The 17,214-nt window shown below is 33.5% G+C and overlaps 1 protein-coding gene across 1 annotated transcript; it reads left to right on the top strand.

Moving 5' to 3' along the window:
- The first annotated feature begins 7,124 nt into the window (after positions 1-7,124).
- LOC120191226 (protein WHAT'S THIS FACTOR 1, chloroplastic-like) lies at positions 7,125-10,319 on the top strand. Its single transcript, XM_039194200.1, has 3 exons — positions 7,125-7,265; positions 7,774-9,228; positions 9,978-10,319. Exons 1-2 carry the CDS (start codon positions 7,247-7,249, stop codon positions 9,069-9,071), a joined length of 1,317 nt encoding a protein of 438 aa, XP_039050131.1. The 5' UTR covers positions 7,125-7,246; the 3' UTR covers positions 9,072-9,228; positions 9,978-10,319.
- Positions 10,320-17,214: the final 6,895 nt, after the last annotated feature.

The raw sequence follows: 17,214 nt of genomic DNA, 5'->3' as shown, positions 1-17,214 counted from the left end.
GAAGATATTTCGTTCACCATCTTGTGCAACTGCCATCAATAACATGTTTATATTGACCATACAACCACGTACCATCTACTTGGACCATACGTTTGCAAAAAGGAAATCCTTCTATGCATGACTTGAATGCCCAAAAGAGTCTATAAAATATCCTCTTCCCTGGAACAAGTTGACATTCTTCGTCATATGCAGGCATGGTTTGAGACTTCACTATGGTTCTCGGGATGAATCGTTTCATTGCTTGTAATAAATGTGGTAGCTCATTGTACGATGTATTTCAATCTCCATATGTCAGCTTCATTGCCTTCATTTTCGCATTCCAAACCTTGACATATTTTATTTGGTATCCAAATTGGCTTCGAATAGATGCAGCTAACACTGAACAAGGGATTCTTGAATCTTTCTCAACCAACATCTTCACATAATCACATATTACATCAGAGTCCAATAGTCGGTGGTCTTGTTCGATTGAGTTCCGCAAACATGTGTGATGACCATTGTACCTTGTGATGACCCAAGCATCGTGCCTTTGAATTTTGGACACTTTGATCTTCCATTTGCACTATGGGCAATATTTAACACACTTCGTATATATGATTTTTTTTGTTGGACTCTGCAATATGGACATCAACATGGCCTTTGATGCAATACTCTTTAATCGCCAGCGTAACTTCATCTTTTCCTCTGAATTTCATCCCAGCCGAAAATTCATCAGAATTTTTGAATGATTTAGTCATATGGTATGGAGGTATATGTGGCATGTTTGGGAATTCTGGTGCCCTCATCGCATCATAATCAATCTCGTACATGTGAGGAGTAGGTTGATACGATGTTGGAACTTCACCAGTGGCCAGGTTAGGTTCACCATCAAAGCCAAACTTATCATCATTGGCTAAAACGGGTTCCTCAATTTCTTCATCTTCGCTAGAATCATCATGGATTTCTCCCCATCGATTTTCAGCATCAACATCAACAGTCAATTATGAGTTATATATATTTCTTTCCTCGTACTCTGCTAATGCGGATGTTCTACCGACTTCAGTTCTATTTTCTAATAGCGCCATAAAATTGTTTATCGATCTGTATGTCGGGTCCTCAAACTCACTTCCGAAAGCCATTTGAGATGAATTTCCAGCCACATTTCTTGATGACCTAGGAACATCATATATGTTACACAAATATACAAATAACTCAATAACTGAAATATTTGTTGACTCATGTAATCCAATCATGATTCCAATATCATTATCTTCTTCAACTGGTACTACAACATATCTAATTGGATTGGGACTTACCATGAACTTATACTTCAAACCATCAACTGTAGCTCGGATTTTCCTTTCTATCCTCTGATTCATTTCTACAAATGTGATGTCCCTTTTGAAAATCATATTTATAGGTCTTTCAGACTGGAAAACAACTCCGACCTCATTTTCCATAATATATCCATTATAAGGGATAATCGTGAAAAAATTATTGCTCATTTTCTCTACAAACATCAAAATTTGTATTTAGAATAAAATATAATATATATAATAACAATATAAAGATAAACATAACAACAATCGTAACATTAACAAATATTTAAAATAATAATAATAAAATACCTCAAATAAAATTTCTTCAAACTTAGTTCAGCGTCGTTCTTCCAAAAAAATTAACAAACTATTAGACTAATTTAAAACAAAATAATTGAAATTTAAACAAATTTACCATATAAAACATACTCAAATTAGAATAACGAAAGAAAAAACACACCAAATTTTCTGAAATGCTCCCTCTATTAATCTTCTTTGCAATTGATTCTGCTCCATCTATCAATTTTCTGAATTGCAATTGCATCTGCTCCCTGTATCAATTTTTTGAATTACGATTGCCCCAATTTCATTCTTACATATATATAGTAGAAAGAAAATTTTTTAATGTTCAACTTGTTCTTACAGGTATATGTTAGGACATGATAGGAGTATGGGTTACACTTTTATCATTTGAATGCCATCTACCTACTGCACCTACGTCACTGCATGCCATGCAACTTTGTCGGCCATGACAGGGGACCCGGGAGACGCATGCGGGAGACACATTTACGAAGAAACCGACCCCCTCCCTTGCCCTATCCCCTCGTACTATGCTACTGCAGCCATGCATGCAGAGGCTTCACAGGAGTATGACACCAATTACCATGTAGGAGGCCACAAACATGCAGGGGGAAGATGGATGGCAATTCATGCGTCTTTGACGGGCTCTTCCTGGTGGCCAATAGGGTGCATGCAGAGGGTGGGAAGATGCATGGAAAGCCATGCGTCTTCGAGGAGTTCTCATGCAGGGGTTTATGTTGGGTGTTCACCGTTGCACGTCTTCAAGGCTACATTCATGGCAATGGGGAATGAGTGTATTACAAATGAGCGCCAATGCATCTTTGGGCGTACGTGTATGGCCCATGCAACGTGAGGAAAACGAGGGGCAGTACATAGGAAAACGCATGGAATTCCATGCGTCTTCGAGGCGCTTGTCGGTACTGGGCGGTAGAGCTGCTGGTGGACATTGCATGCAGGGGGAAGACGCATGGATTACCATGCGTCTTTGAGGGGAGCAGGGTAAGACGTATGGACTCCAATGCGTCTTCAAAGGGTTCGGGTAAGTTGCATGGATTGTAATGCGTCTTCAGGGTTCACTGTAGCATTCATTATATTTCACAAAATAATCTCTCGAGTGCATTATTCGAGCAAATATATTTTTCAACTGCATTATTCAAAAAATTTAACCCATTTAAGCCTATATCAAAACATTAATTCAACAAATATTTGTGATCTAATTTACAACTAAATCAAATAAAAATATTATAAGGCTGATCATATGGAATACAAACACAATCATACTTAATATGATTTATTGATGATATGCTACAACGTTATATCAATAGAAATATTAATCAATACAAATTTATAACTAATTATTTTTATTATTTTGATGATAACCAATCATATCGATTCAAAATTATTAATTAAAAATAAATTTACATCATATTGATTCAAAATTAAATAAATTGAAATCTTCATTTCTTAAGATTCGATCACCTGTATGAAGGGAAAAAGCCTAACCCATTTTTTCATATATTTCAAAAAAAATTATTCACTTCTTTAGACTTTAGTTTCACGATCAAGTATTCAAGTATATTTGTCAACGAGAGTTAGAATAAGTGGTTGGGATTCAGGAATTTGAGTTTGTAAGGCTAAGTTCAAATCTTATCGCTTCATTCTTGGTGAGCAGTATGTAAATTCCTATATAAATTCCAATTAGGTCTTAGATATGCCATGATCGAGGATTAGGGTAGTCATCCTAACTTAAACTTTTTATACCAAAAAAAGTATTCATGTAACACCCTAATCCAGTGCGACCCGAAGATCCATGAATTACGATGCCATACGAAACCATCGAAATGATCAACTCGAAAATTTCTTTGAAAGCAATTGTTAACATAAGAATAAATCACACTTGCAATGGAAATCAAATCCAACATTTACAAAATATAGGAGTCCTCCAAAATACGTACAATATAACCATAGAGCTTAAAAATCCAAAATAGAGTTATGACATGATTATACAAGGTCTATATTGAATATATGCCCTCTAAAATAAATTCAAGTCATACTCTGCTAATCTTCTGGTCTGGAATGTACGAAGGTGAAAGCCTCCTCAACTATCCCCTCTACCAACTTGTTTCCATACGTTGACCTCACAAGCTTAGTGCCACGAAAATAACTAAACGATACTACATGCATTCACTACATGAACATGTTGGTATGCAGAGTCCTAAACATGCATAAGTACATATCAAACATGAGATAGACCAAGTAATGTTGTCAGAGGAATTGCATGCATCTCGGACAACACACTAGCTTATCTAGAACGTGATAGCTTTGGGGTAAGAACCGAAATTTACGTGTATCAGAACTTAAAGCCCTTAGTCTTCCTCGGATCCTTGAGAGGTCGGGGGAGGTCTGAAATTTACGTGCATCAGAAGCTCACATCCCGTACCTAATTAAGCATAAGGTACAATTTCGGAATTTACTTTCATTGGAATTCGTACAGGTATGACCTGAAATTTACGTGCATCGGATGTGTACCCAAACAAAAGATATCTGGATATCAACATAACATAACATACAAACATCATAATGCTAGAGTAACTCGGGTGTCCTAGCCGTTTCCCGAGTATCAAACAAAAGATAGTTTTATGTCACCTTATTTCATAACGTTATTAGTCGAGTTGTTCATTATCGATGATATCCAAATTAAGGGTTTAAGTATTTAAGCAAATCGATTAATGGACCAAACTGAACTCATTCAAACATGCTGAGGTCAAGACAACATTCCTCAACACTTTAGACCACTAATGAATGCAATTTCACCCTTTTCCATCGAGCAGAACAATGAAGGGATTAATCATTTCTTTCAAAGGATTGATCATTTTCCCAAAGGGATCACTCTTTTTGAAAAGGGGTCGATCCTTTACACAATAAAATGTTTGAGATCAATCCTTTTGGTTGAGGGATCGATTCTTTTTCCCAGGGATCGATCCTTTAAACAACAAAAAGTTTGGGATCGATCTTTTTGGTCGAGGGATCGATCCTTTTTTTTTGGAATGGCTTACTTAAGTTTGGGAAACACCCAAAAATCAACCCAACAATTCCCCTAAGACTAGCAAATGTGCTTAACGTCTTATTTAGGGTCTTAGAGGTCAAAAGGTACTAATTTTCATGCTTGCAACACACAATTACCATGGAAATTACTCTAGCATGCTTCATGAACTAAACAAACCATAATGCACATACAATGAACTACATGTGGTATGGACAAGTCAGAATCATGTTACCTTGAGCTTAGGTGACTGAAAACACCCTTGAATCACCCAAGGGTAAGTTTTTCCTTACCTCTAGCCTTGGAGGTCTCCTATTGCTTTTTCACTAATTAAAATGAGTTCTAATGAGTTGTAAGCTCATTTTAAATCTTATAAGGAAGTCTAAAACATTTTCTTACAACTTAAAACCCACAAAACTTGTTAGAATGAAAGCTTGAAGGATAGGGTTGATGAATTTTACCTTGGAATTTCAATAGAATGTTGGAATAACTTAAAGCTCTCAACTTTTACTTAGCTCTTGAAGGAAAAAGGAACGAAAAGTGAAGAGGAAGAAGAGACAAGGTTGATATGAAAAAGAGGATGAGAATTCAGAACTTGAGATCATCACATTTAATGAGATTCAACTTGATTAAAAAATGGGTAAATTACCCTCTTGGTCCTCCCACATTTGAGCTAAGGTTAAAAGCATCCAAAATCAAGCTTGTTGGGCTCATCCCAAGCCCAATTTAAAAACCACTTGGGTCAAAAGTTTCATGGGTTAGGGGAAATTATTCTAAGGCCTGAAAAAATAAACATGAAATTCCTAACCCATAATTCGGGGCATTACAATTCAAGTATATTCACGATCAAGTATATAACTAAAACTTTAGTTTTATTAATTAGAAAACATAACATTAAATGATGGTTAGTATAAAACCCTAAATAGGATAATTGTGTTTTTATTGATACTATGTTTTATTTTGCTTCCGGCTCCATTCATCTCTCTGTTTTGTATGTATTTGCTCATGACTTGTTTTACACACAATCTCCTGAAAACATTAGCTTCGGCAACTGATCTGAAAATCCTCAAAGCAATCTTGGGTTTGGACATATCGTGTTGTAGAATTTAATCATAGATAGGGATAGATCGAAAATGCGACTAGAGTAAGGATTTTATAAGTTCACCCAATAAATTTTTTATAAATTTGTTTCTGATAATATAGAATCCCACTTCCGTCTCTTGTCATAGACATGATCGACTGGCAAAGGTTAATAATGAGTTGAAGGTGTCTTCGAATGCAAACATGTCATAGATTTACACGATGTTGGGATTGGAGAGACAAAAGGGTCGCATGATCTTGGACTCGTTCTCCAGGTATTTTCAATCGATGGAGTCGGACAAGAGATGTTTGTCGATGGTTTTACAAGTAGAGGAGAATAGGATTATGGGACACAATCAGGGATGAACACATGATTTTATGTTAAGAGAGTGGATTTCTAAAATTTTATAAAGAGATTAACTTATAAAATTCTATGAGGCAAAAATAAAGTATACAATTACATAAAAAAATCTAAAATATATGATAACTTTAAATTTTTAAGAGCAACAGTCCCATCCACCCATTCGACCCATCTTTAGAGTTGTTGAGAGTTTTATATGATTTGGGTTATTTGTTTTGGTCAAAATTCAAGGGTCAAACTTGAAAAACAACTATGGTTTCATTACAACTTGTCAAAATTTAATGAAGAAAAACTTAATTTTTTTTATATATACAACATTATTCAAGTAACCAAGTCTTCAGCTCATTGTGGTTAAAGGTTAAGTTTTTTTCCCCTTTCATGCCTATGTTCGAGTACCTAAAGATAGATTTTATTTTTTATATTTTGAACCAATGAGATGATAAAAAGTCATCATTTAATTAATTGTCATTAAATTAATAAAAATAATTAGTTATGAAAAAAATTAAATTATTTTTTAATTTGATATTGTATCATATCATCAATTAATCATATATGATATTATCATGTCAACATTTCATCTCATGTAGCTCTGATTAGGGATAGACGTTGGATTTATTCTAGGGGTTCATTTAAGAAATTATTTTAGAAATTTATGGATGAAAAATTTAAAATTTTTAGAGATACGAACTTAGATCATTAATAAGAAATATAAAAAATACCTAAAATATATAAATATTTAAAAAATTTGAGGATGTCATTTTTTATTCTACATAGATAATAAAAAACGTTGATCAGTAGTCAATTGTCAATTTTTTTATCCAACAAAGTGTGACATCTCTACTTGAAAGTGTTAATTTTGAAATTTAGGAATTAATAAAAAAAATTCAATGTCTTGGCATTAAATTGTAATTTAGAAAAGTTTGTATCCATATATGTAAATATCAGTTTCTTCAGGGACTAAAAATATAGTTTACTATATTTTGAAATCAGTTATAAGAAAAATAGGGGTTATGCAGTTAAAGCATTCGAAGCTATTCCTCAGTCCAACATCCTGATTTCGCTACAGTCTAAACCCCTCGTTTTCATCACCGCCGTTCGAGGAGTCCATCGCCGTCCCGGTTTTACCCGTTGTTTCCATCGCCATTTCCATAGCTATTTCCATTGATGCCATCGTCTTCGCCTGGTAAAGACCTCTTCTTCCTCTATTAACTTGTGATCTACTGCTAAATGGTTGTTAGATTCCTATAATCTTTATCGCCGCCGTTGGGATTAGACCCACTTGCCTTTGTTATATTCTGTCGTTTGACCGTCGTTGTTTGCTTTGGTTGTGATGTCAAAAAATTGTGTCGCAATTGGTTCGCTGATCCTTGCAATGTTGCAGTCGCGAAGGGCGCCAACGCCGTGGTGTGGCCGCCGCCTGCTGTTGAAGGGTCAATTCCAAACCCGTATCTTGGGAGCCCTTCTAGATTCCAAAAGTTTATTAGGTTCCCAATGTAATGTGGGACTCTAATTTCAAATGAAAATGATAATAGTAATATATGTGTTAGGATCCACTTACCTAAGGGAAAACTTCTTTTAGTTTTACACATATTTAAGACTGTCGGATGAGTGAAAATAGATCCCTCGGTAGAGCTCCTTGTTTATGCTTTATGGTTTGCTCTTTCTTATTTTATTTTCTTTGCTCTTAACAGGTTTATCCTTGGAGAATAAGCGGCATACCAAGTTGATTATGTTGGCTAGTAATAGATTGTTGCAGAGGTTGGCTTCTTGTTATTGTAGGCTGTACTCTCATCCTTCCCATCTTTATCATTTTCGAAACTTCTCTCTTTGGTCAATGAAGAAAGACTCGGATCTTGAATCAGCTCTTTCGAGAAATCGCCGTTGGATAGTCAATAACCAGATTAAAAACATAATACTTAGATGCCCAAACCAGGTGGCACCTTTGAAGCATCTTCAGAAGAAGTTTAAGAGTCTCGATCTTCAAGGCAAAGCCCTCAATTGGCTCAAGAAGTATCCCTGTTGCTTCGAAGTTTATCTCGATAATGATGAGTATCATTGTAGATTAACAAAGCAGATGATGCATTTTGTCGAAGAGGAAGAATCGGTGAAAGATATGCAGGAGCCGATATTTGTACAGAGATTGGCAAAGTTGTTAATGATGAGCATGAATCAAAAGCTTAATGTTACAAAACTTAATGAGCTCAAACACAGCTTTGGATTTCCAGATGACTACATCATTAGAATTTTACCGAAGCACCCAGAAATGTTTCGACTGGTTAATAACGGTTGGAGGAAGAGTTCAATGGAAATTGAACTTCTGGCGTGGAACCCTGATTTAGCAGTCTCTGCTGTTGAAGCCTCAGCTTGGAAACAGGGAATAAAGCCTTGTTTCTCATGTTTGTTACCTCCAACTTGGATCAAATCACGACAGAGGTTTGAAGAATTTAATGCTATTCCCTACGTCTCACCTTATTTAAATCCTAGATGTTTAGAGGAAGGAACAAAGGAAATGGATAAGAGAATTGTGGGTATTGTGCATGAGTTGTTGTCATTGACATTGTGGAAGAAGCTATCGATTATAAAGCTAAGCCATTTCAAGAAAGAGTTTGCTTTACCTGAGAAATTGAATGTTTTGTTGCTCAAGCACCCCGGCATCTTTTACGTGTCGAACAAGTATCAGATTTACACTGTGCTCCTTAGAGAAGCTTATGATGGGTCTGAATTGGTTGATAAAGATCCACTAGTCATTGTCAAGAATAAATTTGGAGAATTGATGCAAGAAGGGCTTCACGAATATAACCAGAGGCATCGATTGGTAAATTTGGAAAAGAAGAAGAAAGGGATGAATTTGATGAAGTCGGAGAGAAGGAAAATTGGAAGCGCTGAAAATTCTGACCATGATGACAATGGTGATAATTTAGGAGGTTTATTTGACCCGGAAGAACGGAAACGATTTTATAAGGCTCTTTTTGATGAAAAGGATCCATAAATTCAAGCTGATTTTAACCTCAATGTCTTTTGTTTTTCGGATCCAGCTAGTAATGAGCAAAGCCTGGGGAAGGCTTTAGCAACCGGGTTGACTACTGAGAATAAGGAACTGAAACTACGGCTACAGGCTATAGAGTAACAAGCACATCTTAGAGATGGTATGCATGCTTTTTCACATTTTTCTGCTTCATACACACCTTAATGAAGCGACATCATTTTTTTATTCATTCGTCAGTTGTGACGGATTGGTAAAACCATCAAAGCTTGTGCTATTTCATCTTCTATCATGTGAGTCATGTGGGTTTCATAATTTAATTAAATAAAGGCTTATATTATAAGTAAGTACATAAAGTATACCATCTTTTTCATTTAAGTACCTAAACTATCTTTTGGTTAACATAAGTACGTAAACTTATCTTTTTGGTAAAAATAGGTACCTAAAGTATTTTTTTGTCAAAATAGGTACTTAAAATATTCAATCTTTTTCATATAAGTTCTAAAAATAGTTGACATGTGACATTAATTAAAGAATACTTTAGGTACTTAGATGAAAAAAATTGAATATTTTAGTTACTTAGATGAAAAAAATTGAATACTTTAGGTAATATTTTGACCAAAAAGATAACTTTAGGTACTTATTTTGACTAAAAAATATTTTAGGTACTTTGATGAAAAAATGATATACTTTTAAGTACTTATTTGTTATATAAATAAACCATAGTTAATATGGCATGGAAAAGCTTGTCACATTTTGATTACATATGGTTTTCAGATACCTTATAGATATTGTCATTATTATACATTTTTCAATGTAACCAATTCCAACTATGTCATAAAATAGGCGATATAGTAAACAAGTTAGCCTTTGAAGGTACTTATTTAGTATTTTCTTTTCAACGGTATGCAGCTTTGCATGAAAAATTGAGGGAAGAAGTGCAACGGCTTAGGATACAAGCTGGCCAAGTGTCTGCTATGAATGGAAATCCTTTCAGTAGAGGAGTGCCTCAAATTTTTTCCCCATCAACATGCTCCACATCACTTTGGCGTCCTGCAGAGACCGTCACAGCAGAGCAGCAGATGCCTCGGTTATCCACCAACAACCAAGCTTCGAATGGACAGCCTCAACCAGGGATGGACTCATGATTTTATGTTAAGAGACGAACTTATAAAGTTTTAGGGGACAAAAACAGATTATTAATAGTAAATAAAAAAAAATACTTAAATTACATGAGATTTTGAAAGTTTCAGGGGGCGATCGTCCCGTCAGCCCCCTTCGATCCATCCCTGGCATCAACCTCACTTTATTGGAAGGGTATACTTGGTGAGCGTAAGAACATTCATTCAATGTAAGCATCTTGTACATAGAATTATGTGTAGGCATTGCAGGTTAAGGTCGTGAAGGAGTCCTCTGGGATCAGTCCCGTTGTATCTGTTTCGCATAGGGCTTTATCACCATTAGTGTAGAAAGGATAAACTGAAATGTGCCGTTTAGAGGAGTTATTATATAGCATAATCGATAGACAGACGATTGTTGTTGTAACAAATCTTTATATTTAGAATAATATTTTATTCCTTGGTGTAGATATATGACTTTGATATATATATATATATATATATATATATATATATATATATATATATATATATTATCATATCTAAAATTAACTGAGTATCTCAAATGATAAAATGGTACAATTGAATGTTGTGACAAAGGTGAACCTTTTTTTTTCATTTTTATTTTCTTGTATGTTACAGTTAATGAGGCTTTCACAGTTTATTGTAAACAACAGCTGACACAATTTATTCCTTGGTTTATCTATCATGAGTAAAAAATAAACAAAATGTTCTTTTGTTGGCTTTAAGTTCTCAAACAAATTAATTTTCAACAAATAGCCCTAAGCATTTGTTTTCTTCCTTTTATACTGACATTTTTCTTTTGCCACTTATGGCTGATCAGGATCCTTTCCATCAGGTAAGCAACAAACCTCTCAGAAGATGCCGACCAAAGAATTGATAAATCTTAATTTTGGTTTTCCCCCCTAGTGTTTACATTGAAATAATCATTTCCATTACGAAGCTAAGGCTGTGCCTGTGTCACCATAGATTCCAAGGTATAAACTATCACTTGTAGTCGGTTTGTATATATATATAGTAAGTGATGATGTTTAAATAACAATTAGATTACTTTTAGCATTTGCCCCTGGTGATTGAAAATGAGAAGTTGAGTATTAATCAAATGTTCTTTATGTTTCGAATTATCTTACTCGAATTCGAGGGTCTGATTCATGTACTTCAAGAAAAATGAGAAGTTGAGCAAGCTGATATATGTGTTTACTACTAATATATACTGTTTTCCCTCACCAGGTATGGAAAAGTTTGAAAAAACAATTCCATTTTATCAACACTCGGGCGATCGAAACACTGGATCCATGGTCCGGTCGAAGAATTTTGGTCCTTGAAGAGGCTTCTTCTGTTGAGTATTGTGAAAAAAAAGCAATTTGTTTTTTGGGTAAACTACAAGTTTAGATTTAAACTATTACTTTTATCCCGTTTTGGTACCTAAACTTTATTTTTTTTAAATTATACTTAACATTTATTTTAGGTTTCAATTTGGTATCTCGGTGTTAAAAAATTAACAGAACTGTTGGCGTAATATATATTTTTAAATGGTGGCAAGTCAATAAAACCTAAACTAAACGTTATGTATCATTTTGGGGAAAAAATAAAATTTAGGTATAAAAACAAACTAAAAATAATAGTTTAGGTACTAAACATGTAGTTCATCCTTACTTTTTTATGTTGAACTCATATGGAAACTTCGAACTGATAACTTTCTAGTTTGCAGTTCACTCTCAAAGTAATTGGCAACATGATAAATGAGCCTTGAACCTATTGGTGAAGATCAGGAAAAGTTTAGAGCCAATTTTAAACTCATTTCTTCATCTTCCTCATTGCCTCTCAAAATCCCAGGAACTGCTTTTTATCGTCGTATCAAGGTAAATTTCTGTTCAGCCATGGTTATGTTGTCTATGTATAAGAGGTAAATGAACGGATCATTCGTTGAATTGTTCGTGAATTATGTGAACAACATTTGTTTGTTAAATTAAATAGACTAATATGAATAATATTTTCATATTCATTCAATAAATGAACAACACGAATAGTGACGTGTTCGGTTTATTTATCACAAACAAGCCTATTGATTTGTTTATATCATTTTCCTTTTATTTATTTATTTTTTACATTTTACGACTTTGGCCCACATTATAATATTATTGTAGGATGATACAAGATCGAGATTAGAAATCGTTAGGAAAATTTAAAATTTGCTTGAGAGAGCAGACTTTAGTTACAGGGATGGGGTGATGGGTGAGGTAGTCGTCCCTTTGAAAATTTAAAAACGTTATATATTTTAGATATTTTTATGTATTTTCTATTGAAAATCTGTTTTCGACCCTTATAGAATTTTAATTCCGCCTCCCAGTTTAAGCTTGCCTCCTAAATTCAAGTTTGTCATTCCTAACATAAGATCCTGCGTCCGTTATATCAATCATTACAAATTATCAAGTGCAAGTTGTCTACACAATATGAACTCTAGGTTTCGTAAATTCTAATTTGACAATTAATAATTCTATTGTAATAAGTGGATAATTTCTCTTTTTTTTTCATTGATATAAATTTGTCATAAAACATTTTAATTTCTTTAAATCTCAATCGTAATTTTTCTTGTTGAATTAATTTTTTTGATACGTTATTGTCAGTTGTTAAATTAAAATTAAATTATGTTAATCTTTTGATTAAATTGAAGTTTTTCGCTGTTAAGATTAACTGTTAGTCATTCTATTCATAAAAATATAGCACGTAATAGGTACACATAATTTAATCATTAATATAATATTAAAATAATTCGAATACACACTCTTACAATCACGAAGACTAAATCTACTGATAAATAAGGATTTTTCTGTAATTGACAAAATCTATGGTCAAATAAAAGAAATCAAAGTTACTACTTTTGATTACTATGGATGTTTATATATAATATATTTTAAAAAAACTAAGCATATTTACGGAAAAAAAAGAAGGAAGAAGAAGAGATTTAGAGAGTTACCTGAGAGAGGAGCTGAATCGTACGACCGATTCATTTTCGCGACCGGAGAAGGAGAGAAACCGAAATGTCGAAGAGTCTTCAGGGTCTTGAGGGGTCTTTTTAGGTGATTTCGGCCTTAGATCTAGGCTCAGGACAATATATCGGAGCGAAGGGTTTATTTTGGGTTTGGTTTAGGAATTTCGACCGTCGTGTGTGGCGGCAGGGACGGTGATCGATCGAAAAAAAAGAGGAGAGAGGGGAGAGAATTTTTAAGTTTTTTTTAGGTTTTTCGGTGGAAATAAAAAAAAGAAAAATGGGTTTTATAGGGAAAGTTTAGGGTAAAAGCACGCATAGGTTCCCCATAGTCCAGAGTATTTTTGCATGTTGGTCACTTGTAAGGACCAAAGTTTTTTGGGATATTTTCTATTTAGTCCCCCATAGTTTAGGATATTTTTGCATGTTGGTTACCTGTAGGGACCAAAATTATTATTTACCCTTTTTTCTTGTATGTTATGTGTTTATTGGAATATTTTCTATTTAGCCCCCCTTATTTAAGCTTATTTTTACATTTTGGTCATGTGTAGTGATTATTTAATTTAATTTTATTATTTTTGGACTGGTTTAGTAATTTACGCATTTTTATTTAAAAGTATGTTTTAGGCTTGTAAAAAAGGAATAATCATTAAATAGTCCCTGTAGTTTCAACATGTTTTATATTTTGGTCTCTAAACTGTTTTTTATTTAATTTAATAACCATGTAATTTTATTTTATTTTATTTTAATTTGTTCCCCATATCTTATTTATTTTTACTCATTACAATTTTAGCACTTAATGTTAAATATGTTCATTTTGGTCATTTTTGCACTTCATTTTATTCTAACTTTTTTATATACCCTCATAAGCATTTCTTGACCCGAACCAAAATAATTTAACTAAGGGTAATATTCGTTTATTTTAATTGTCGTGAAGTGACTGTATTAACGTATAAGAAAGTTACTTTTGATAATTTTAAAATGAAAGTTTATCCCATTAAGTGACACAAATTAAATTGATTTCATTTTAAAATATGGGATTGAGAAAAAAATCATGTTCTTTTAATTAAGTTCACCGAGAAAAGTCTGTTAGATCGAATATAAGGTCTCGTCTATATGTATTTAAATAATTGAACATCCTTATTCTCATTAAAGGTTGGTAAAATAAATAATTAATTATACTTGCTTGATGTATGTTTTTAATTTTTTTATTTTATTTCTGCATTTGAATTAATATTGAATTTTATGATGAAATATTAATATCTCTGTATTTCGATTGGAATAATAAATGATTGCTTTAAGGCACAAGAGATAATTTATTCTCGATTGGAAATAATTAGATATTATCGTTTTTCCTCTTGAAATTCAAAGAATATGTTTAAAAAAAAGAAGAATAAGGTCTTAGAGTTATTTTGTTTAATTGTATTGTTATTTATACGCTTAATTTTTGAATTAATAATGAGTTCTAGAACGGAATTGTAATATTTCTTTATTTTAGTTGGAGTAAGAATTTGTTACTTTAAGGCATGAGAGGTCGATTATTCTCTATAGGAAATAATTAAATATTATTATGTTTTGTTCTAAAATTCAAAGAATATTATTTGTATGGGATCTTAACTTAAATTAAACTCGAATTTATAAATTTCATTGCAAAGACAACTAATTAATCGACTAGGTATCGATTTAGGGCGCTATGGGGGTGCTAATCCTTCCCCGAACGTAACCGACTCCCGAACTCAAATTTTGGTAACGCAAACCGCAAATTTGTTGTTTTAATTAAAATTAATATTTTTCTTAAAATAAAAAATACGTTTTGAGTGCCCAATCACACCCTAAACAAATATTGGTGGTGACTCTTCGAACCGTGTTTTAGTATTAAAAGGTCACCAAACTATTCGAAACAAGATATTTTAAAAACCATATTAAAAAAATTTAAAATTTGTTTTTTTAAAGAAAAATCGTTTCGACGCCACTACCCTAGAACTTGAACAACCCATTACTAAGCCCATGAAGCAGCGAGTTAAGCATTTGGCGAGAAAAACGACCCCACCACCATCAAAATAGATGTTAGTCAAGGTACCTTGCATTGTATTTCATCTACCTTAGTTTTAATTTAGTTTTCATGCATTGAGGACACTGCATCCTTTAAGTTTGGGGAGGTAGTGTTCATAGTTAGGCATTCACATTGATAGTGTTAGTAGAAATTTTCGCTATGAGGTTAGTTAGGTTTAAGTTAATTTTTGGAATAAATTGACGATGCCAAATGATGATGAATATTTTTATGGCAGTGATTGAATGTAAATGACTTTTGTGATTGAATGTAAATGACTTTTGAGATTGATAGAACCAACTTTAGGTCTGGGTTGTTTACGTTCAAATCAATATATGATTGTATGCTTTCTATGCTTAAGGAAATTAGAAATTTTCTATGAAAGAACTTTTGCACATCATATCATAAATTGTTGTTAATGAACTTAAATAATAAATGATAGCTTGAAAGGCTAAATTAAACTCCCTTGTGCTTATTGAAAATTTTGAACTATGAATAAATGCTTCGGCATAACTGTATAGGGATATTCCTCTTTGTTATGACATTGGAAACCCCCTTGAATAAATGACAACTATAACATATGAGTGAACGAAAATACTCACGAGATGACTATGTTCAATAGGCTAGGGAATAGGGTATTTGCTCCACATTATTTTCAAGTCTATGAAAGTATGTATGATAGGCCCACTTCCCTCGTAGCAGTACTAAAAAATTGAATTTTAGGAAAATGAGAGCAAACTTGTGCTTAATGGTTGAATAAATGCTATAACATAATAAAGAACTTGACTAGAATTTTTCTAACTTCGTTAAGCATAGACTAGATACAATATCGCACGTACATGCAAATGATCTCGTTATAGGGAAAAGTTCTTGTATTCTTAACTAGTATAGCATGTTGAAGCCAATTATTTCTAAGGGCTAAAATCTTATGCCATACAACTATCTTGATTTGAACTTTGCCATAACATCTTCTTCTATTAATCACTATCCATTTCTTGAGAACAAGAAATAGCTTAAGTTTGGGGGTGTGATAACCCCGTAAAAAGGCTACATTTTATTCCTTTTTAATTAGGTTATTGGTTGTCCAAAAGCTCATTTCATTGCATTTAGTTGCATTTAGGCCTATATAGTTGCATATGGTGATGTCGTTTTGCTGTAGCATCTTATTTTGTAAACTGGTACTGTTGATAGGAAATATTGTTCTCTTTTGTTGATGAACATGTGAAGAAAGCTAACGGAGAAATAGGGATTTATCGTAGTATTCTAGATGAGGAGATTTGGTGAAATGCCATAACATTTTTAGATGGCTTTCCTGGCAGAAAAAGATAAAAATGACTAAGATATATTTATGAGAGCTGCCAACTATCCATGTTTGCATGTGAATTCCTTACCCATCTGTCCTTGTGAGGGCCACATGCCAGCCTTGCATACCCTTCACGTGAAAGGGGTGATACTTAAGGTACAAAGGGAATTTTCTGTAATTGACAAAATCTATGGTCAAATAAAAGAAATCAAAGTTACTACTTTTGATTACTATGGATGTTTATATATAATATATTTTAAAAAAACTAAGCATATTTACGAAAAAAAAACGAAGGAAGAAGAAGAGATTTAGAGAGTTACCTGAGAGAGGAGCCGAACCGTACGACCAATTCATTTTCGCGATCGGAGAAGAAGAGAAACCGAAATATCGAAGAGTCTTCGGGGTCTTTTTAGGTGATTTTGGCCTTAAATCTAGGCTTACGACGATATATCGGAGCGAAGGATTTATTTTGGGTTTGGTTTAGGAATTTCGATCGTCGTGTGTGGCGGCAGGGACAGTGGCCGGCCGAAAAAAAGAGGAGAGAGGGGAGAGAATTTTTAAGTTTTTCGGTGGAAATGAAAAAAAAAGAAAAATGGGTTTTATAGGGGAAGTTTAGGGTAAAATCACGCATAGGTCCCCCATAGTCTAGAGTATTTTTGCATGCTGGT

The sequence above is a fragment of the Hibiscus syriacus genome, unplaced genomic scaffold (assembly GCF_006381635.1).
Source record: "Hibiscus syriacus cultivar Baekdansim isolate YM2019G1 unplaced genomic scaffold, ASM638163v2 tig00116965_pilon, whole genome shotgun sequence".
In the NCBI taxonomy this organism is placed as follows: Eukaryota; Viridiplantae; Streptophyta; class Magnoliopsida; order Malvales; family Malvaceae; genus Hibiscus; species Hibiscus syriacus.
The sequence above is the reverse complement of the archived record's forward strand: the minus strand, read 5'-3'. Positions and strand labels throughout refer to the sequence as shown.